This window comes from Sus scrofa, chromosome 1, assembly GCF_000003025.6.
Source record: "Sus scrofa isolate TJ Tabasco breed Duroc chromosome 1, Sscrofa11.1, whole genome shotgun sequence".
Taxonomy (NCBI): Eukaryota; Metazoa; Chordata; class Mammalia; order Artiodactyla; family Suidae; genus Sus; species Sus scrofa.
The window spans coordinates 230,214,679-230,236,354 of record NC_010443.5 but is presented as its reverse complement, the minus strand read 5'-3'; the positions used below and the strand labels follow the sequence as shown (position 1 = coordinate 230,236,354).

The following is a 21,676-nucleotide window of genomic DNA, read 5'->3' as shown; positions in this document are numbered from 1 at the left end:
CTAGCCTGGGAATCTCCATACGCCGTGGGGGTATGGCCCTAAAAAGCAAATAAAAACAAAAAAACAAACAAAAGAAAAAACCAAAAAAATGTTCAAACAGAGGCAAATTTGATGAGAACAATTCACTGACAGTGCCGGGACAATACCTGAAACCTAGCCACTTTTATGAATCATTTCCTGCATATAAAAAAAATATTAAGCTATCAGTTTTAGTACCCCTCCTCAAAGTCTCATTAACCTTTCAAATGCACTCCCTTCCCTAACTATTCAAATGTCACCCTGTCAAAGTAGAGTGGGTGAGTCTTTGGGACTATTTAATATTTAACCTCACAATGAGTATATACTATGATAATTTTAAAATTTAGAAGTTCCCATTGTGGCTCAGCATTAGAACCTGACACCATGTCCCTGAGGATGCAGGTTTGATCCCCTGGCCTTGCTCAATGAGTTAAGGATCTGTTGTTGCTGCAAGCTATAGTGTAGGTTGCAGATGCGGCTTGGATCTGGCATTGCTGTGAGCTGCGGTGGAGGCCAGCAGCTGAAGCTACGATTTGACTCCTAGCCTGGGAACTTTCATATGCTGCATATATGGCCCTTAAAAAAAAAAAAAAAAAGATTCTGAATTCATTCAGTTGCAAAACCGGTAGCATTCTACTTAGTTATACTAAAGGTGGTTAAAACAAACATAGCTATACCCTGTGAAAGCTTACTAAGGATGAGTTAATATTTTTCCTCTCTACAACTTTAAAAAAATAGTAAATTTCCATGCTCTAAATAAAGTGGTGGATAAAGAAAGTCAATCTGAACTATAATAATATAATGACAACAGCAACCTGCAAAGGAAATAATAAAATTTGGAACATATTGGGAACAAGATCTAAAAAATTTGTAATGATAATTTGGCCACAGACCATGGAGCCCAGGAAGGAGGTTTCTTGATTCCTTTCTTTGGCTTTCTCTGGGCACATCATTTTGAATTGGACCTACTAACTCAGTCCTGGGCTCTACTCCAAAACTTGACTTTTTTTTTTTTGAGCTCTCAGAGTCGTAGACAAAAATCAAGCTAAGTTTTAACATGTACTGATTACTCTTCCAGTAGAATCCAGACTTTTTTTATCTTTGAGATGATTTTCAAAATAATAAATGTATGAGCTCCATGTAAAGGGTCATTACACAGTATATGAGCTTGACTGGTCTCATGACTATATGGCAGCCGTTTCTTTTCTTTGGTCTGGAGCTTTCCCATCTATACAGTAAATGCAATCCTCCTTCCACATGGTACAATAATGATAATAATAACTATGGTGTTTATGGAATGCTTATCGTGTGTCATGTTCATGATTTCTGTACATTAGCTTTTATCCATACAATTACCCAGGAAGAATAAAGATACAAAAGTAGTAAAAAAACAAAACAAAACAAAAAACCTGTGAGATAACATAAATGAGTAAAATGGGATATAAAATACAACTTAGAAGAAATTTAGGCCCCAGGAAGTTAATTTATCACTTACTAAGAAGAATGAAGAAGAGTTTGCTGCTTAGGCTGGTCATTGCATTGAAATGATCATTATCTTTAGTTCGGACGTAATCCATACTTAAACTCTCCTCACTTTTCAATACATATGATTTTGCCATAGGTACGTTGAGTACGCTAAAAGATTCACTTGGTGTAACAGAGATATTGAGTCCAAGAGAATTTAAAATTATAAATGGTGCTAGATCCCTTATGATGCCAGATGAAGATAATGTGGCAGCTTCTGTAAATGCCTAATAAGGAAGAGTTATTGTAAAAAAAAAATGCAGAAAACTAAATGAAAAGCAGAACACTAGTGGACATATGACAAATAGCCAAGTTGACAGGAAAAAACTTCTTTTTCAATGAAATAGAAGTACTCACTCAGACCAGTACATCAACATTTAAAGTATCAAGTACTTTTCTTACCTTGACTAAATTATTTAACATTACAAGGCCACATTTGGATAATGTAATGTTCAGTTGGTCTTTTGAATGGAAAGTGATGACAGTTTTATATTCTGGCACTTTGTAATTTTCTTCTTCAGTATCTGACTCAACAATGGCCTTTTTGGCTTTCTTTTTCATCTAAAATAACATACAAATTATAGAAAAGTGATGAAAATTTGTTCCTAGGAGCAAAACAATAGTCATTTTGCAAAGAGAAAACAAATGTTAGACTAATTCCAATGACAATGTTAGAGAACAATAAATTTTATCAGTTCTAATGCTTTTCTGGAATTACTTGGACATCAGCTAACTAAGGTAACACTGGATAGGAACAGTACGGGAAGAAAACGTTTTCTCCTCAGTGACACTAAAATGGCAGGCACACTTTAGAAGGGAAGAAAACCCTAAAATCACTAAATGCTTGTGACATCTGAATGAAAATTAGAAGCACAGAGCACACAGAAATTCAAAGCAAGAAAAGGCATTTAGTCTATTGGTCATGCTCAATAAATAACAGAAACCTAGGGACTTAAGAAGTCCAATAATAGTTGCAGAACAGCGTCACTAGGACCTAAGGCTCATATGAATCAATAGCACCTACCTCTTTTGAGGACTTACAGACCCACTGCTTATGTGTATTTCAACCTAACCACCACCAAAGAAGCTCCTTTATCCAAATACTTTATTTGAAGTATGTGGATAATTAAATGTACTGGTCTAATACAAAAAGCTGCTAGTCATCTTTGTTGCTGTGGCTTGGCTTGGCTTTAAACCACTGAAAATTTGTCTGCATGTTGACTGAGTCACTACTAAGGAGGAGAAATGCTAGTAATTATGCAGTCTCTAGCTTCAGAAGCACAATTTCATTTCATCCATTCAAATGTCCTGATTCATATGATTACATAAATTCACAGTGTATTTCAAGCAAATATATCTTCTTCTATATATACACCCTTCAGTGATCAAAGAAAACTTGAAACAGACTACAACCCACAAGAAAAGCTAGAGATATTTTAACATGACGGTTACACATGGAGACTCTGTAGTCAGACTGCATCCTGTCTCTTCCAATTTAAAGGTATTATTTTATGGAAGGCCTTTTACTTCTACAGTTTCAGTCCCGTCACATTTTAAATTGGAGTTTAAAACTGTATCTCCCTCAGAAATTTGTTGTAAGGGTGAAGCAAAAGTAGATTATTTAGAACAGTGCCTAGTACGTAATAAAAGTTACTTAACTATTTTTATTAGAAGCCCAGAAGGCACTGGCCCTGGGTTTGAAAATTACATTCAGAGGTCAAACAAGGAAGCATGTGGAAAGGCTTGTAATGATATACTTGTACTCTGCTGTGATTAAAATTAAAGTGGATGTGGACATCCTTAATATCTGAATTTATTTCAAAAATACCTTGATTCCAAGATTCCATGGTCTAAAATCTTCAGTCTGATCAATTTCTAAGGGTTCAAGCAAAGGCTCCCATACACCAAACATTTCATTGTAATAATGTACCTAGAGAGAGAATTTTTAATTTTTTTAAATAAGGCATTCTAGTATTTTCTAAAATGATATTCCATTCTGTTTTCCACCACCATTCCTTTTGGCTGTTGTATTTCTTTTACATGAAAACCATCTACATGCCATTTTTCCTATACATACTTCCTCAGTTTCCTCACCTGGCTAACTTCATAGTCTAGTCTTCACAATTTAATTCAGACAAAAATTCTTTTAAGTATCTTTCCTTGACTTTCAGTCTGGATTTAACATCAAAAACTGTTCATCTATCAAACACTGCTGACATTTTAAAACATGTCTGTCTACTTCCACTGACTTTGAAAGCCCTTACAGGCAAGTAAGATATGATTCAATAAGTGTGTACTTATTTGAATTAACTGAATTTCCTGGATATCCTAGATTAAATCCTCTACAAAATATAGACAATACTAGTAAAAACGTGAAAATCTGAAATGTAGTCTGTTAGTTCTACCTCTATTAGTATGTAACTCTGCATCAATACAAATATTACAGCTGCTTAAAATTTTTTCATATTTATTAAAATAGAATATTAGTTTCTACCAGACAGAAACTCAATAATTTAAAGCAAAATATCTCTGGGAAATTCTGAAGCAAAATACATATTGCTTCAAAGCAAATATAATTTATATAATTAAAGGACTCTAACAAAAAGTTGAAAGACCTTGTTAGATTCTCACTTGAGTATAAAAATTGTGTTACATCAAAGTATAAGGCCTACACTTCTAATTCTTTCTATTAATATTTTAGAGAAGATTAAGAAATAGTCCAATATAATTTTAAAGGAAAAAGCGTATTTAATTCTTTTATTTTTATTTTTTATTTTTTTTTAAGGGCCATACCTATGGCATTTGGAAGTTCCCAGGCTAGGGGTTGAAATGGAGCTGTAGCTGCCAGCCTTCACCACAGCCACAGCAATGCAGATCCAAGCCACTTTTGTGACCTACACTGCAGATTATGAAAACACCAGATCCTTAACCCACTGAGCAAGGCCAGGGATCATACCTGTATCCTCATGGATACTAATCTGGTTATTAACCCACTGAGCCACAATGGGAATTTATCAATTTAATTCTTAGAAGTAAGATCCTAGTTGTGGTAATGAACCCAACTAGGATCCTTGAGGATGTGGGTTCAATCCCTGGCCTCTCTCAGTGGGTCAGGGATCCAATGTTGCTGTGAGCTGCGGTGTAGTCCACAGACACAGCTCAGATACCGCATTACTGTGGCTGTGGTGTAGACTGGCAGCTGCAGCTCTGATTCGACCCCTAGCCTGCGAACTTCCAAATGCTGCAGATGCAGCCCTAAAAATAAAAAAAAAAAAAAAAACTAATTTTGTATCTATTCAAGTCTATTTAATATTACCAACATTAATTTGCATGAAATCAATTGAAATGTAAACTTAATACAGATATGTACTCTAAATAAATGTAAAAGTAATGTACACCTAAAAACAACAACATCAAGGGCATAAATCTGTAAACTTTCTTCCAAAAGTTTTGTAAACCAACATTACATTTATAATAAACTTAAATGACTAAATAAGATTTGCAAAAGAGTCTATATGTCACATTATTTGTTATAATATCTAGAAAAATACTACATATGCTTACTTCTAGCTCAAGCTGACAGTGCAGATTTATCAGAGAACTCCAGTTTTTGCCTTCCCCTGAGAAACGTGATTTTGCCAAAAGCATAGGCACTGTTCTATGTCCAATTCCAGCCTCAAGAACTATAAAAATAGAATCAATATTCATTTTTATCATCTCTCCATTGGGCACCAATTCAGTTGTGGGAGCTATTTTTTCAACTTCATTTGGTTCTTCAAGAAACCACATTTTTAAATTTTTTGTATCTTTTTTTTCCCATAATTGTGCTGTAGAAGAAGCAGTTTCTTGTGGGACGGTTTCCTTAGCTGTGTAAAGTGCTGAAGTTATGGTAATCACAGTATTTATGATAACTGGTGAAACCTAAGGGGAAAAATTTAAACCAATTAAAAAATCTACACAAACCATTTTCAAAAATACACACTTCAAATAATACTAAATGAATTTGCTGAAGGATCAAGAGGAATTAATATTGAACCAGCAATACTACCAAAAAACAGTATATACCATTTGATGTCTATAAAAATTTTTTTCAATTCTAATTTCAACTGTTAAAATATTTCCATGGTGATATTAAACCAATCAATTTCAATTACACATACTATAGAGATGTTAACTATAGAAGCAGTCAACTGCTAATATAATATGTGAAGACATTCATTATAAAAAGTACTTATTTTAAAATTATGTCATAAAATTATTTTTAAAAAATAGCTTTTCTTCTGCTTATTTAACAATTAAAAGGGTTGCTATAATAATTGGTTATTTCTACATTTCTTAATTTTTTTAAAAAGGCACTAAAGATCTGAATGGCTGACTACATTGTTACTTACCTTCAGTGTCAGGGATTTTACTGATAAATCAATCACTTTTGGATCTGTACTTATCTGAGTGGCTTGATAGAACAAGTCACAGGGCTGCAAAACCTATGAGAGGAAAACTGATACTATTAACATTGTTCTTAAAATATTTTTTTATCTAAAATCTTGCCCAGTAATAGATATTTGTTAAGTAAACTGGTAAAATAACTATTTAAAGAAACAAGTGAATCAGTAACACATTTTTAACTATCCTCTTACTCACTATTTATAATAAATAGAAAGTACTAATAACATCAGCAACACTATTAATATAACAAAGTAGAAGAACTTCTCAAACATGCATATATATATATATACATATATATATATACATATATATATATATATGGAAACCTTACAAAACTTATATTCTGTATTTTATTTTATAGTAGTCCCTTGGTATCCCTAGGAAACCGATTCCAGGACACACACACACCTGTCCCCTGCCTCCTTCCCCCAACCTATGGCAGATACTAAAATCTAAGGATGTTCAAGTCTCTTATATAAAATGGCAAAGTACTCAGCAATAAAAAACCCCAAACAACTCAAATTAAAAAATGGGCAGAGGAGCTGTATAGACTTTTTTCCAAAGAAGACAGATGGCCAACAGGCATGAGAAGAAATGTTCAACATCACTAATTATTAGAGAAAACAAATCAAAACAATAAGAAGATATTACCATGAATGGGTCAGAATGGCTATTATCAAAAAGGCAAAAACTAACAAGGGTTGGAAAGGATGTAGAGGAAAGGGAACCCTCCTCATACACTAGTGGTAGGATTGGTGCAGCCATTGTGGAAAACAGTATAGAGAATCCTCAGAAAATTAAGAATACACCTACTATATGATTCAGCTATTCCACTTCTGGATATTTACCCAATGAATACAAAAGCATTAATTTAAAAAGATATATATTGGAGTTCCCACTGTAGTGCAACAGAATTGGCAGCATTTCTGGAGAACTAGGACAGACGTTCAATCCCGAGCCTGGCATAGAGGATTAAGGATCCAGTCTTGCCATAGCTGCAGCACAGATCCCAACTGTGGCTTGGATCTGATCCCTGGCCTGAGATCTCCATGTGCCCCAGGGCAGAGAAAAAAGAAAATAAATAAATAAAAGAGGCATATGTCACCTCTACATTCACTGCAGCATTATTTACAATAGCCAAGATATGGAAACAACCTAAGTGCCCATCAACAGATGAAAAGATAATGAAAAGAGGGGGGATCAAGGTGGCTGAGGAAGTAGGACACCTCTTCCTACAAAAATATTAAAAAATATATCTACAAGTGGAATGATTCACATGGAGTGTCTACTGAATGCTGACACAAGAACTATTCCAAAAGGGAAAAAAAACAAAAATCCCACGAGGCTGGGTAGCCCAAGGAGAAAAAGAGAGAAAAGAGAGAGAGAGGCATCAGAATGCGGCCTATGCCAAATGAAGAGAGAGTTGTGAGGGAGGAAAGGTTCCTGCACCCAGAGAAGTCCTCTCACCAGTGGAGATATCAGTCTGGATGGAGGAAGAGCTTTGGAGCAGCAACCGGTTGTGGAAGGTAATAAGAAGAGTCAGCACAACAGCCCTGTACTCTCCAACCTTAGACAGTCATCCATCAGCACAAATGAGAGTTGGGAGCTGAGGCTGAGGATTCAAAAGTCAGACCCAGGGAGTGCACTGGGGATGGCTACAAGGAGACAGCCTGAAGAGGCTGGACTGTGCCAAAGAAGGGTTTACTTGGAAGAAACCTGGTCCTGTCAGCAAGACAAGGCACCAATGTTGAGGGGGTATGTGAGGAGAGGGCCAGGACCACATTAAGAGTTTCATCCCCTGTGAGCACTCTTAGGCAAAAGACATTGCCTACAAGAGGGTGGGGGCAGGCATAAGCATCTGCCACCAATGTGGGCCCAAGTGGCTGCTGGGAAACCTGCTGGCAGGCAAGAAGCCCAGCCCCGTTGTCCTGGTAGTGCATGGGTCACAAACACCCCTGCAAAACCCAAGAGCAGGTATCGGGCCCTGCCCCCACTGTCCCAGGAGTGCATTAGCCATAGCCCCTCCTATGAAACTTGTGAGTGGGTACCAGGCCCTGACCCCACTATCCTGAGAGGCAGGGAGCCCCAGACACATATGAAATTTGTGAGCGGGTACCATACCCTGACCCCACTGTCCTGAGAGACAGGGAGCCATAGACACATTACGAAACTTGTGAGCAAGCACCAGGCTCTGCACCTACTATTCTAGGAGTGCATGGGCTCCAGCCTTCCCTTGTCAAGCCCTGTCTCTGCAGATTTAACAGAAATCAAAAGCTTTACAGATAACCAAAAGTTAAAAGAATTCAGCACCAACAAATGAGCTTTACAATAAGCTAAAGAACTTTTCTAGGTGGAAAAGAAAAGGCCACAACCAGATACAAGACAATTACAAATGGAAAAGCCAACAGGTAAAGGCAAACATAAAGTAAAAGAGGGAAATCATCCAAAATCAAATATAGTATCAAAACCAGCAATCATGAGAGGAGCAGAGTACAAATGTAGGATCTTGGAAATGTATTTCAAATTAAGAAGAGATCAAGAACTTAAAACTATCTTGTGTGTATATATGTGTGTGTCTGTGTATATACATACACACAAACTGCTATATATATACATATATACACACAGACACACACAGACTAGTATATATACACTTGCGTGTATTATATATATTATATATGTATATATTATATATGTGTATTATGCATATATTATACACACTGCTACATCAAAACCTTATAAGAACCATAAACTGAAAAACTACAATAGATATACCCACAAAAAAGAAAAGATAATCTAAACACAATGGTACAGACAGTCACAAATCACAAGAGAAGAGAATCAAAGAGGACAGAAAAAAATAGACCTATGAAAATAAATCCAAAACAATGAACAAAATGGGAATAACACAAATACCAATAATTACATTAAATGTAAATGGATTTGGTGCTACAATCAAAAGACACAGACTAAATGGATACAAAAATAAGGCATGTATATATTCTGTCTAAGAGAGACCCTGTTCAGATCTAAGGACACCTACAGACAAAGCAAGAGCATGGAAAAATAGATTTCATGAAAATGGAAATTGAAAGAAAACTGGACTACCAATATTAATACGATAAAAAGAAAACTTTAAAATAAAGAATACTACAAGAAGAAAGGAAGGACTACCTAACAATCAAGGGATCAAGCCAAGAGGAGGATGTAACAACTTTAAATATATATCACCCCAAACCAGAGTACCTCAATATACAAGACAGACTCTAAAAGCTAGAAACAAAGAATACTGACATTAATACAACAATAGTTGGGGACTTTAACATCCCACTTTCATCAAAGGACAGATCATCCAGACAGAAAATCAATATGGAAACAGAGGCCTTAAATGACACATTAGACTACACAGACCCAACTGATATTTAGAGAATGTTCCATCTGACAGCAGGAGAATATACATTCTTCTCAAGTGCACATGGAACATTATCTGAGATATATCATATGCTGAGCTACAAACCAAGCCTTGGCAAATTTAAGAAAACTGAAACCCTATTGAGCACCTTTCTGACCACAACACTATGAAAGTAGAAATCAGAAGGAAAAACCCACAAATATGGGGAAGCTCCAGAATATGCTACTAAACAACCAATGGCTCACTGAAGAAATCAAAGGGGATATAAAAAAATTCCTAGAGACAAATGACAATGAAGACACAATGATCCAAAACTTACAGAACACACAAGCAAAAGCAGTTCTAAGAGGGAATACAATCTTACCTCAGGATACAAGAAAAATCTCAGATAATCTAACTCTACACCTAAAGCAACTAGAGAAAAGAGAACAAACAAAAAGTTAGATGGCATGATAAAGATCAGAGCAGAAATAAATGAAACACAAAGAAAACAATAGGAAAGATCAATGAAACTAAAAGCTGGTTATTTGAAAACATAAACTAAAATCACTAAATCTTCAGCCAGACCCTTCAACAACAACAACAACAACAACAAAGAAGAGGGCTTAAATCACTAAAATTAGAACTAAAAAAGGAGAAGTTATGACTGACAGCACAGAATCATAAGAGACTACTACAAACAACTATATGGCAATAAAATGGGCAACCTAGAAGAAACAGACAAATTCTTAGAAAGGTACAATCTCCCAAGATTGAACCAGGAAGAAATAGAAACTATAAACAGACCAACTACAACTACTGAAACTGAATCCAGGATTTAAAAACAAAATTCCAAGAGATGGCCTCACATGCAAATTCTATCAAAAACACTGAAATCAAATGTCAGCAGCTGAGTTCTCATCTGGAGGCATGACTAGGAAAATTTGTTTACAAGATCCATCAGGTTGGTGGTAGAATTCATCGTGTGTGTGTGTGTGTGTGTGTGTGTGTGTGCGCGCGAGCGCGCGCACGCGCCTGCAGGATTGAGATTTCCATTTGCTTGCAAGCATCTGGAGAGGGACCACTTTCTACCCCTATTAGTTGCTCACAGGTTCTTGACACGTGGCCTTATTTACCTGGCAGTTGGCTTCTTCAAGGACGACAGGAAAGCATCTCCCTGATGTTTCACAGTTTTAAAAATTAGGTTAGGCCCATCTGGAGTCTCTCTTTCTTAAAGTCAAAGTTAAGTGATTAGTAACCTAATTATGTTCATTGGTCTTGTCTACACTCAAGGATAGAAGACAACACCGGGCACATGCAACAAAAGGTAGAAATCCTGGAGGGAAACTTAGAATTCCAGCTATGCTAAGGGTGAAAAATAAATCATAAAAAAATTACATCTAAACCTATTCTCCAAAGAAAGGAAATTAAAATCTACCATTATTCCAATAAATCAGCAAGATTAACTGGTACGTGAGTTAAATATTCACTATGTTATTTAAACTTCAGGGATAGGAAATTATAACTACAATCCATTATCTGCTATTTTCAACTTAAAATTATGTCATTTCATTTTAGAGAAGGCAAAAAATACTATTATAAATACATATAAAGATTTCCCTATAACTTGGAAACTTCTAATACGCCTTTTTATAATCCCTTGCCAAAATAAATATGAAGATATACTTTCATCCTTGTTTAATTCCCATATTTTCAAGTCTAGTAAAGCTACCCAGGATTAAAAATACAGCTAGTCCTCAACAGTAAACATGTTCATGGCAGAACTAAATTATAGTCAAATTTTCCATAACACAGTACTAGAGATCAAGTTAATAATGTGGAAGCATTTCTTAAAATGGAATTATTTTCCTAGTAGTATTATTTTATTGTCTCCACCTAAACTCATTCTTATTGTATTGCTATTTCTATCATTTTTCCCTCCCTCCTACTCTCAGTTCTCACCATAGTGTTCTCAATCTTAAATGATTTTTACTAATGATGCATTCCTTTCCTGATAATATTGCTTCCCCTTCAGAGAAACAACTGTAGGCTATCTACCTATCTAAAAATCTACAGAAGCTTACAAGAGCTGACTATAAATTTCCTGCTTTACAAAAAGTCCCTTCCCTTGGTGGTGGGAAGGATTCCAATTGAGGATGACTAAATACTATGAAAAAAGGCAGAGTGTAAGAGTACCAATATTGGTATGTAGGTAGATATGTGGTAGGGACATATGCTCTCTGGAACCCAGGTTCTCAGGATACTCTATCCCTTTGTTCTGAAACACCTGCTTTGACTCCTCTATCCCAGGTTAACCAGCTAATATTTAAACATCCTTCAGGCATTTCTCAGAAGTCTCCCTCACTTACTACTCCAGAACAGTTATAGTGTTTTTATATAATCCTAATTAGCAAACAAAAGAAAAAATTTAAATATCCTCAAATTTAGGATTAACCCATAAATGTAAGGCTAATATGACACAGGATAAACCATCAATGTAATCTGTCTCAAGAGTAGTAAAAAAAAAAAAAAAACTTGGAGTTCCCATAGTGGCGCAGTGGTTAATGAATCTGACTAGGAACCATGAGGTTGCGGGTTCGATCCCTGGCCTTGCTCAGTGGGTTAAGGATCTGGGGTTGCCGTGAGTTGTGGTGTGGGTCGCAGACGTGGCTCGGATCCCCGTGTTGCTGTGGCTGTGGTGTAGGCCAGCTGCAACAGCTCCGATTGGACCCCTAGCCTGGGAACCTCCATATGCCTCGGGAGCAGCTCAAGAAAAGGCAAAAAGAAAAAAGAAAAAAAAAAAAAAAAAGGAAGAGTAGTAAAAAAAATCTATTACAGTTTTTTTCAACAGATCATAGTAAGCACTCAATAAAATTCTACAGTTATTCACGATTAAGATTCTTTCAAAATTAGATATGGAATATTTTTCAACATATTAAAGCTTTTATATTTAAATTCACAAGCAAATATTAAAATTACAGGAATATCACCTCATTTAACAATGGGAATAAGGATGAATACTTTCTGCAATTCAAGTATCTGACTTCTGCAGATGATTTTTAATAAATCTAACATAAACAAAAATTTAAGTGCAAGAAATAAGTTTAGAAAAGTAATAGTGTAAGGCAAATTCATAAAAAAGCTGACAACCATTTACAGTAGATATAAACATCTGGATCATGACTGGATCAAGATTCACCTTTTTCTAAAAAGGTTTTTAAAATTCTAAAGGATTTAGGAGTTCCTGTCATGGCTCAGTGGTTAACAAACCCAACTAGGATCCATGAGACTTCGGGTTTGATCTTTGGCCTCACTTGGTAGGTAAAGAATCCCACATTGCCATGAACTGTGGTGTAGGTCACGGACATGGCTCAGCTCCCGTGTTGCTGTGGTATAGGCTGACAGCTGCAGCTCCAATTCGAGCCCTAGCCTGGGAACCTACAAATGCTGTGTGTTAGGCCTTAAAAAAAAAAGACCAAAAAAATTGTAAAGGAATTAGAATTTATTTTAAAAATTATTATAAAATCCTAGTGGGTAAATCTATACTCTACAGGTAGCAAAGATGAGACTATCCCATGTTGATAATTATAAAAATTTAGGGTAAAAAAAAAAAAGTTCTCCTGTGGCACAGCAGGTTAGGGATCTGGTGTTGTTGCAGTGGTTTTGGTCACTGCTGTGGCATGGGTTTGATCTCCCATATGTGTGGCACAGCAGAAAGAAATCCGACTAAGTACCCATGACAAAGCGGGTTTGATCCCTGGCCTCACTCAGTGGGTTAAGGATCTGGAGCTGCCAGGGAGCTGTGGTGTGGGTCGAAGATGTGGCTTGGATCTGGCATTGCTGTGGCTGTGGTGTAAGCTAGCAGCTGCAGCTCCAATTCAGCCCCTAACCTGGGAACTTCCATAGGCCACACCTGCACCACTCCCCGCCCCCAAAAAAGTGTATTTGATATAAAAGAATGAAAATGGAAATTCTCTAACACCATATATAAAAATAAACTCACAATGGATTAAAGACTTAAATTATAAGACTAGATAGCATAAAACTCCTAAAGGAAAACACAGAACACTGTTTGACATAAATTGCAACAGTATATATTTGGATTCCTTCCCTAAAGGAAAGGGGAAAAAAAGCAAAAATAAATAAATGGGACTTAATTAAACTTGAAAGATTTTGCACAGCAAATGAAACCATGAACAAAATGAAAAGACAACCTATTAAATAGGAGAAAATATTTGCAAATGATATGACCAGTAAGGGGTTAATATCCAAACATAGAAACAGTTCATACAACTCAACATCAAAGAAAAAAACAACCAAACAACACCCCCAAACCAAAAACCAAACAACCTGATTAGAAAATGGGCAGAAGTGAATAGACATTTTGCCATAGAGGAAATGTGGATGGTCAATGGGCACATGAAGAGATACCCAGCATTGCTAATCATCAGGGAAATACATATCAAAAACACAAAGAAATATCACATCGCACCTATCAGAGGAGCTATCAACAAAAAGAATACAAATAACAAATGTTGGTGAGGATGTGGGAAAAAAGAACCCCTGTACACTGTTGGTGGAAATGTGAATTGGTATAGCTACTGCAGAAACTATAATGGAAGTTTCTCAAAAAACTGCAAATAGAACTACCATGTTACCCAGCCACTCCATTCCTGGGTAATATAAAAAAAAAAACAAAAACAAAAAACCAGAAATAAAAACAAAACCACTACAGTTAAAAAAGATACATAAACCCCAATGTTCACAGCAGCATTATTTACAATTACTAAGGCTTGGAAGCAACCTAAGTGACCATCAACAAATGAATGGATCAAGAAGATGTGTACACACACAGACACACAAACACACACACTAGAATACTACTCATCCATAAAAAAGCATACAATTTTGCTATTTGCAGCAACATGGACGGATATGGAGGACACTATGCTAAGTGAAATAACTCAGAGAGAGAAAGACAAATACTGCATGATAACACTTATATATGTAATATAAAAAAATAAACTAGTGAATATATAAAAAAGAAGCAGATGTACAATCTAGAGGTTACCAGTGAGGAGAGGGAAAGGGGGCAGAGGGGCATGTATAGGAGAATGGGAATAAAAAGTACAAACTATGAGGTATAAAATGAGCCATAAGAATACAATGCACAACACAAGAGAATATACTCAATATCTTATAATGACTATAAATGCAGTATAACCTTTAAAAATTATAAATCACTATGCAATATACCTGTAACTTATACAATACTGTACAGCAACTATACTTCAATTTTTAAAAGTCTGGTTTAAACTATAAGCAAGCTACCAAGGCAACCTTGCAAAGTCCCCAAGGAAAAAAACAGAAGTTCTTTCAAAACTTTGAAGCAGTTCAACTTCCAGTTATCTGTTAAGTTCTTTAGCTGCACACACAGGCATGCATGCATACAAACACACACACACACCATGTATACTAAGCAGAGAGCTACTGCTAAGTAGAGTAAAACGATCAGCAATTTCAAAATGATCTGAAGAATGGGGATGAAAAGAAAAAAACAATTTTAGCATCTTCCAAAAACTGGCCTTAATATGGGCCCTAAAAAGTACTCCTGGATCTCAGATAGGATCCCTAAAAAGATACCACTCAAAAGTCCATATGAACCTGGTGTAAACAAGGCCTTACAACTATAACCCAGCCTCCCATAAATTTAATTCCTACTAAGTTCCCAGGTTAGGGGTCAAATCGGAGCTGCAGGTGAAGTAATAGAAAATATCAAAGAAATCTCTAGCATTTCATTACACTGCCTGGCATTCAGTAAAAAGGTATCTGATATATGAAGAAACAAAGCCAAAAAGAAAACAGAAAATAGAAATAAACTGAGAGGTGACTCAATTACTGGCATCATCAAAAACAAACTAGGAGTTTCCATCGTGGCACAGCAGAAACCAATCCGACTAGGAACCATGAGGTTGCAGGTTCGATCCCTGGCCTTGCTCAGTGGGTTAAGGATTCGGCCTTGCTGTGAGCTGTGGTGTAGGTCGCAAATGTGGCTCAGATCTGGCGGTGTTGTGGCTCTGGCGTAGGTCCGCAGCTGTAGCTCGGATTAGACCCCTAGCCTGGGAACCTCCATATGCCGCGGGTGTGGCCCTTAAAAAAAAAGAGAGAGAGACAGACAGAAAATTTCATACCTAAAAATTGGCCCTACTGCAACAAGGTAAAAAATATTTGTGACTGCTTTAGCAACTGGATAGACAAGAGATAAAACAAAATACAAAGCTGACAATTCTAACAATCCTATAGCAAAATATTTGGTAAAAACTGCTACTGGTAGTACCTAAGAAGATAGACCATATTCTTGAAAAACAAACAAACAAGCAAACAAAAAAAAAAAAAACCCTAAAATTTTAGCCAGACAGGTCTGGGTAGAATCTTGCAGTGTATTACCTCCTTCTGCAAAGTCCTATAAGAAAAAACACTGAGAAATTCATCCTCTAAAGAGAACACTCAGCAAGAAATGAGACTATAGCTGCTATTTTTTTCTCTGGCAATTTTTGTTAAGATCAGACAAAGAAGAACCTATAGCAAAAAAAAAAAAAAAAAGATTACAAATGTTATCTATCCACCACCCTAAACCTTAAAATCTTAAAGCAGCCTTTACCAAGTCACGATGAAGGGAGGACAGGCAGAAGACAGAGATTAGTAAATAAATAAAGAGTTCTCTACCTAAAAACCTTCACTATAAATAAACATTAGCTTTGGTTATTTATTTATTTATGTCTCACAGCATAAGGAGGTTCCCAGGCTATGGGCAAATCGGAGTTGTAGCTGTGGGTCAACACCACAGCCACAGCAAGGTGGGATCTGAGCCACATCTGCAACCTACACCACAGCTCACAGCAGCGATGGATGCTTAACCCACTGAGCAAGGCCAGGGATCGAACGCACAACCTTCTGGTTCCTAGTCGGATTCATTTGCACTGCACCATGATGGGAACTCTGCAATTATCCTGTCTTTACACCACTGTTATATTAGTGGTTGTGTGTGTGGTGGTGAAGTGTGTGTCCGTTGAAGAGTGGTAACTCATTTGTCTGTTAGTTAATATACCACCAGACCAAGAGAAGTCACATGCAGACTCAATAAAGAAAATTATTACCAACAACCCAACTGAAAACTGGGCAAAAGACCTGAATAGACATTTCTCCAGTGAAGATAAACAGATGGCCAACAAGCATATGAAAAAATGTTCAACACCAATGATTATTAGAGAAATGCAAATCAAAAGTACCATGAGGTTCCACCTCACACAAGTCAGAATGGTCATGATTAATAAGTCCACAAATAACAAATGCTGGAGGGGGTGTGGAGAAAAGGGAACCCTCCTGCACTGTTGGTGGGAATGTAGGCTGGTACAACCACTGTGGAGAACGGTATGGAGGTACCTTAGAAAACTATATATAGAACTACCACATGACCTAGCAACCCCACTCTTGGGCATATATCCGGACAAAACTTTCCTTGAAAAAGACACAGGCACCCGCATGTTCATTGCAGCACTATTCACAATAGCCAAGACGTGGAAAGAACCTAAATGTCCATCGACAGATGACTGGATTAAGAAGATGTGGTACATATACACAATGGAATAATACTCAGCCATAAAAAAGAACACAATAATGCCATTTGCAGCAACATGGATGGACCTAGACTCTCATACTGAGTGAAGTAAGTCAGAAAGAGAAAGACAAATACTGTATGATATCACTTATATCTGGAATCTAATATATGGCACAAATGAACATTTCCACAGAAAAGAAAATCATGGACTTGGAGAATAGACTTGTGGTTAGGAAGGGGGAGGAGGGGGAGGAGAGGGAGTGGGGTGTACTGGGAATCTGGGGTTAATAGATGCAAACTATTGCCTTTGGAATGGATAAGCAATGAGATCCTGCTGTATAGCACTGGGAACTATATCTAGTCACTTATGATGGAGCATAATAATGTGAGAAAAAAGAATATATACATGTATGTGTGACTGGGTCACCTTGCTGTGCAGTAGAAAATTCACAGAACACTGTAAACCAGCTATAATGGAAAAAATAAAAATCATCATAAAATTTAAAAATAAAAAAAGAAAATTACCACAAGTATGGATTATTTGTGTGAACCATGGAAGATACCTCTGCATGGACTCTGAGAAAAATCTCTAGTTGCCACCTAATAACACTTCTCCTTGTATTCTATAATAACGAAATTTTATCTGAATATAAAAGTTCAGCAAAGAGACCACATTCTCCAACCTTTTTTGCAGGTAAGAATGGTCATACAGATACATTCAAGCCAAAAGGAAGTGAACAGAAGAAAGATGTGTAAAATTTAAAAGTCATAACCTAAAAGAGAATTAGTATGCTCTCCGAATTCTATTTCTTCTCTGTTTAAGGGGTGAGCCATTAGCTTTGCAAACTAGGTCAGCAGTTTACCCTATATCCTAAACAATATTTTCTTATAACAAAATTACATCTTATATTTCTATGTTGATTTTATTTACAATATTTATGCTTTTGTTATTCCTGCCAAAGCCTAAACATTTTTATAACTGTCTTATAAGAATATTAGGAGTCAGGAGTTCCTGTCATGGAGTAGTGGAAACAAATCTGACTAGGAACCATGAGGTTTCACGTTCAATCCCTGGCCTTGCTCAATGGGTTAAGGATCCGGCATTGCTGTGAGCTGTGGTGTAGGTCACAGATGCGGCTCAGATCTGGCATTGCTGTGGCTGTGGCATAAGCCAGCGGCAACAGCTCTGATTAGATCCCTAGCCTGGGAAGCTCCATATGCCACAGGTGCAGCCTTAAAAAGACAAAAGACTAAAAAAAAAAAAAAAGAATATTAGGAGCCAGATCATTAACTTGAAAAAATGAATTTCAATCACTTATGAACAGGAGGAAGGTCAAGGGGATATTAAAGAATAACACAGTGAAGTATGTCAAAGCAATGGCTTATGATTCAAATAATCCGTATGGAGAAAGGCAAAAACGCATCTAAGTGAAAAATGTCCAGATGGGATAAAAAATTTTAAATAATAAAAGTGAAACAACACTACAATTGGTATAAAGTCTTAACAGCCTAAAAGCACTGTGGAATTGACATGGTCAGAAAGTTGGAGTAAAGTCTTAAGTGAGAAGTATCAAGATGAGATGAAAACAATTTTTTAGTGGAACTATTACCACAAATACACAAGACAACAAGGAACAACTGGAAAAATTAAAGTGTTTCAAACTTGGTATAACAATAATTTAAATTGGGCTCTCTAAGCAGAAATAAAGGTATTTTACAGGGTAAGCTTATGTAGGCAGTTTCCTAGAGTGGTATATACTAAATGCAAAATAGGTTACAATTAAGCAGATATTTATGTAGTGAACTCACAGTAGTGATCCTTCCTTTTCTCTTGACTGGAAGAAATGGGCATGCTCTCACTTGGAGATCTTTAATGGCAGCAGTCATTCTATTATTTTCATGGTCACCTTTCCAACAAATTTCACATTGTGTTGTAATGACTAAGGCAGGAGCATCATTTCTTGTCATATCAGCCACAAATACAATTTCTGGATTTTTAATAAGAATATTAACTTCCCACTTCTCTGATTGCTGTATAGGTACTAAAGTAGAAAAAAATACAAGGTTTTAAATTGTTACAAATATTTTTTCTATACATTGTTTATGAAAAATTGTTATTTATAGGAAAATGTTATTGCTATTCTAAGTAAAAGGCAAAATAAAAGAAGCTTAGGTCCCAAAAAAATTTACTGCAACTCTCTCTCTTAGTATAAGATTTAAAGAAACTATAGCCATAAGAACATTTGAAAATGTGGGAAAAAAATCTCATTTTAATGGCAGAGTTGGAAATAAATCAGTTTTCTAACTCTTTCTATAATACTATAATGAATGAAATAATGTAAACAATAGTAGAAAACTATAAATATAATAAGAATAAAAGAGGACTTTAAGTTAAAATATTATCTTTAGTTATGAAAAGGATTCGTTGTTTCATTATTCTGTCCTTGTTTTCTTCCAGCAAAATTCTTTCAAATTACTGAAGTGTAACTACTTATTTTAATGTCTTACAGTTTTTGAACCCAATATATATATTTACACTTTGAAAAATAGGCCAACTGCACATCTTATAAGAAAACACATAAGTTTTTCTCTTACCTCTGATAAATAAAGATTTTTAATTTATTAATCCATTTAACCTCATCATCTAGAAAACTAATGAAGGTAAGTGCTATTATAGCACTACTCAATATTTTAGCCAATAACTAACCTTCTTCTTTAGCAGGCCATGTTTGAACACTGGTATCTACAGCAGTGCCTGTGGTGTAGGCCTCAAGAAAGACATTTGCAACTGTTAGGAGAAATTCCACACTTGCACAAATATACATTTCTTGAAGGACTAAATCAGATACCCAACCGTCTCTGACTTTCCTATATCTTATGTCCATCATGTCCTTTTTGTCAAATCCAACTGTCAGTCCTATCATTCTGAAAAACACAGTAAGAATAATTCCTATGAATATCTTACAAATAACTAAACACCTAACAATAAAACTCAAAGACCTCTCAGCCCTTTCAATAAGAGCAAACGAGCATTCTGAAGTCATTTCTCTCAGGAAGATCACAAAGTACTCCAAATAAGACTTAAAACATTGACAGATGATTGGATTAAGATGTGGTATATATACACAATGGAATACTACTCAGCCATAAAAAGAACACAATAATGCCATTTGCAGCAACATGGATGGAACCAGAGACTCTCATACTAAGCGAAGTAAGTCAGAGAGAGAAAGACAAATACTATATGTTATCACATATCTGGAATCTAATATATGGCACAAATAGTTATCACATATCTGGAATCTAATATATGGCACAAATGAACATTTCCACAGAAAAGAAAATCATGGACATGGAGAACAGACTTGTGGTTGTCAAGGGGGAGGGGAAGGAGTGGGATGGACTGGGAATTTGGGGTTAATAGATGAAAACTATTGCCTTTGAAATGGATAAGCAATGAGATCCTGCTGTGTAGCACTGGGAACTATGTCTAGTCACTTGTGATGGAGCATGATAATCTAAGAAAAAAGAATGTATACAAGTATGGGTTACTGGATCACCGTGCTGTACAGCAGAAAATTGATAGAACACTATAAACCAGCTATAATGGAAAAAAATTGTTATAAAATAAAGAGACTTATAGACTTTGGGAGCACAAATGTTTCATAAATTAGGGTGTATGTTCTTAAGAATTTATCAAAATTTTGAATCTCAGCATATTTTTTCTTCTCAAATTTTCACTTATTTCCCACTACTATTTGCATGGATTAATAATCTGGATAACACAGATTAATTTAAAAACCAATTTAATTGCATTGGTTATTTCTATTTAACCCATCAACAATTATTCAGCAAGAACAAGATATAATTGAACTACAGCATATAAAATTTTGACTTAGAACTACTGACTTGATTGCATTGAAGCTCTGAAGGTTTTAGGATATACCAAGAAAATGAACATGTAACTTTGAGAAAAAGGTCTGTAAAATATACCAACAGGAGTTTCCCTTGTGGCTCAGTGGTTAACAAATCCAACTAGGAACCATGAGGTTGCAGGTTCGATCCCTGGCCTTGCTCAGTCGGTTAAGGATTCAGCATTGCCATGAGCTGTGGTGTAGGTAGCAGACACGGTTCAGATCCCTAGTTGCTGTGGCTCTGGATTAGGCTGGAGGCTACAACTCCGATTAGAGCACTAGCCTGAGAACCTCCATATGCCACAGGAGCGGCCCTAAAAAAGCAAAAAGACAAAAAATAAATAAATAAAATAAAATATACCAACAGTTTATCAAGTAAAAACTTAGAATACTGTTACCTAGGAGTTGCTTTCTTGACATGAGGTCTTTTGTCATCTAAAATACAGTTTTTTAATGAGAAGGAAGATGATACTGAGTCATCTGTACACATTTTTAAAGTACTTATGATATTCTCCAACTTAAATTCAGCAAGTTTCAGAGAAGGATCACGAATACCTGTAAAGAAAGTCTGGAAGAGGAAATCAATACAAATTTTATATAAAAACACAAATTTAAAACAAAATACATTCTCTATTTCCAAAGAGCTCAAAATGAAAGACAAGAAAAATACTGATTTTAACTAAAAATATTTTTTTTATCACCAGATACAGGAACGATAATTCATTTTAAGGGGGAAATGATGAAAATTGTTTTATTCTTAAAGTG

At 35.9% G+C, this 21,676-nt stretch overlaps 1 protein-coding gene across 1 annotated transcript in view; it reads right to left on the bottom strand.

Moving 5' to 3' along the window:
- VPS13A (vacuolar protein sorting 13 homolog A) overlaps window positions 1-21,676 on the bottom strand; it is a 262,005-nt gene that overhangs the window by 94,989 nt on the left and 145,340 nt on the right. The window contains 8 exon segments of the mRNA XM_021065108.1: window positions 1,514-1,769; window positions 1,945-2,103; window positions 3,371-3,472; window positions 5,107-5,463; window positions 5,934-6,026; window positions 18,807-19,039; window positions 19,705-19,922; window positions 21,310-21,479. Of these exon segments, the coding sequence (XP_020920767.1) occupies window positions 1,514-1,769; window positions 1,945-2,103; window positions 3,371-3,472; window positions 5,107-5,463; window positions 5,934-6,026; window positions 18,807-19,039; window positions 19,705-19,922; window positions 21,310-21,479 (1,588 nt within the window).